Source organism: Ipomoea triloba, chromosome 4 (assembly GCF_003576645.1).
Source record: "Ipomoea triloba cultivar NCNSP0323 chromosome 4, ASM357664v1".
Taxonomy (NCBI): Eukaryota; Viridiplantae; Streptophyta; class Magnoliopsida; order Solanales; family Convolvulaceae; genus Ipomoea; species Ipomoea triloba.
Genome location: NC_044919.1, coordinates 27,576,441 through 27,578,329, shown reverse-complemented (window position 1 = coordinate 27,578,329; position 1,889 = coordinate 27,576,441). Strand labels below are relative to the sequence as shown.

The 1,889-nt window shown below is 39.7% G+C and overlaps 1 protein-coding gene across 4 annotated transcripts in view; it reads right to left on the bottom strand.

Annotated features, from left to right (window-relative positions):
* LOC116015474 (alpha-ketoglutarate-dependent dioxygenase alkB homolog 6) overlaps nucleotides 1–1,889 on the bottom strand; it is a 5,747-nt gene that overhangs the window by 829 nt on the left and 3,029 nt on the right. For all 4 annotated transcript variants that reach the window (XM_031255552.1, XM_031255550.1, XM_031255553.1 and 1 more), the window contains exons 5-7: nucleotides 666–778; nucleotides 234–486; nucleotides 94–140 (exon numbers count right to left, since the gene is read on the bottom strand). In XM_031255552.1, coding sequence (XP_031111412.1) covers nucleotides 94–140; nucleotides 234–486; nucleotides 666–778 — 413 coding nt within the window. The remainder of the gene's footprint in view (nucleotides 1–93; nucleotides 141–233; nucleotides 487–665; nucleotides 779–1,889) is intronic.

Genomic DNA, 1,889 nt, shown 5'->3' with positions numbered 1-1,889 from the left:
GGGGGGGGGGGGGGGGGGGGGGGGGGGGGGGGGGGGGGGGGGGGGGGGGGGGTGTAAATGGCATTTCACATTCAGCTTTACAAATCATCTTACCCTATCACATCGCTGCATCTCACTATCTTTAATACCGTGCAAGTATTCTGTAAAGGCGAAGAAAAGAGACATGAACCGAGAACTATTCAACTAAAGAAGAACAGTGGAAACTATGAAGTGCAAGTAAATAAATGAATCACCTGCGTAAGCCTTGTCCTTGAAAATCAGTAAACTGCGAGGCATCAACAAAATGGAAAAAGAATGGCAATCGTCCAATCTTTCACCGCCATTCGTCTCTGTGCCCCCTTCTTCATGAACTCTATCATCAATTTTGTTCGTAGATGACTCTGTGCTGCTTCTCAAGTTTGGATGCAGGGTGAAATCCATAACAACAGGTGATCCAAGAGAGAGAATTGCCACTACGGGATAATAAGCAGGTCCATCTTGGTGCGGCTGAGAGGTAGGATGCAATGTCAAAAAAAACTAAAATAGGAGAGAATATATTGATAGAGTACTAGCAAGGAATTTGACGTCATAGTGAAAAATTAAGTCAACTAAAAAGATGAAGAAAGCCAAAGGAATGAATGAAGTCATAAGCATGCAACTGAACCAAATTGCAAAAGGACTCAAACCATTATTCCTTGGTCAGGAAGGTATTCGTTGATAAGCACATGATTAATTGCGGAGGGAAACAGCCCTGTTTCCTCTTGGATCCTCTGAGTAATTCTAGTTAACCAAGGAGGCACTGCAAGGAAGAACGGGTTAACCATTACTTTTGCGTCACATTTTAGTCATGTCTGTGTGTGCAAATGTTGCATCATACACGCAGAACAAATCATGGCCTATCTAACAAATCAAAGCTAAATTAATTATCAAATTCTTGGGAGAAAAGAGCAATCAAAGAATCTCTCTATAGCTTGTGGCACATAGCATTTGTAAACCTCTATGACAGGGAACTGAAAATTAGTAAAACACAAGCCTTTGAAAATTTACCTTACCAGTTAATAAATCAAGCTAACCTCACTAAACATGAAAAACAGAAAACATTTCCAATTATTTCTCTTCTTTTTTATCCTTTCCTTTTTAACATTTTAATAGAGGATGATATTTAACTTATAAAGTTCCCATTTCCTGTCACTGATTCCCATAGGCAAGTCATCAACCTAACCTGTAAACTATTAACTACTCTTTCTCCCAAATTTGTACCAGTTGCCATCACCCCCACTCAGCTTCTCAGGCATATAGACTAACAAATGGTGCAAGCTTATCTTATCTATTTAATGATTTATATTTCTACAATCCGGCCTCAGGCTAATGTCGCGGCGCCCGAGCTACCTTTCTGCACATTTCGAAGGTTAGCTACATTGTCCCAACTCCCAAACATTTTCTGCAATTGTACATAGTTTTTCCAAGTTTGTAGAATTTTCTAGAATCATGTACATAGCTCTAGATAGGGATGGCAACGGGGCGGGGCGGGGGCGGGGAGTGTACTCCCCGTCCCCGTCCCCGTCGGGGAATGGAAAATAGTCCCCATCCCCGTCCCCGCGGGGAATTAGGCGGACCGTCAATTCTTAATCAACATATTAAATTAGTTTAATTTTAATTTTAAAAATTGTGATTTTAATTTAAAAAATTAATTTTATATATATATATATATATATATATATATATATATAAACAGTGGAAATATATAAACTGCCACTGTACGTACGTAACTCCACTGTTTATATTCCACTGTTTATATATATATATATATATATATATATATATATTATAATTAAAATTCTTAATTATAATAATTATTCGGGGACGGGGCGGGGCAGGGAGGGTTGTCCCCGTCCCCGTCCCCGGCGGGG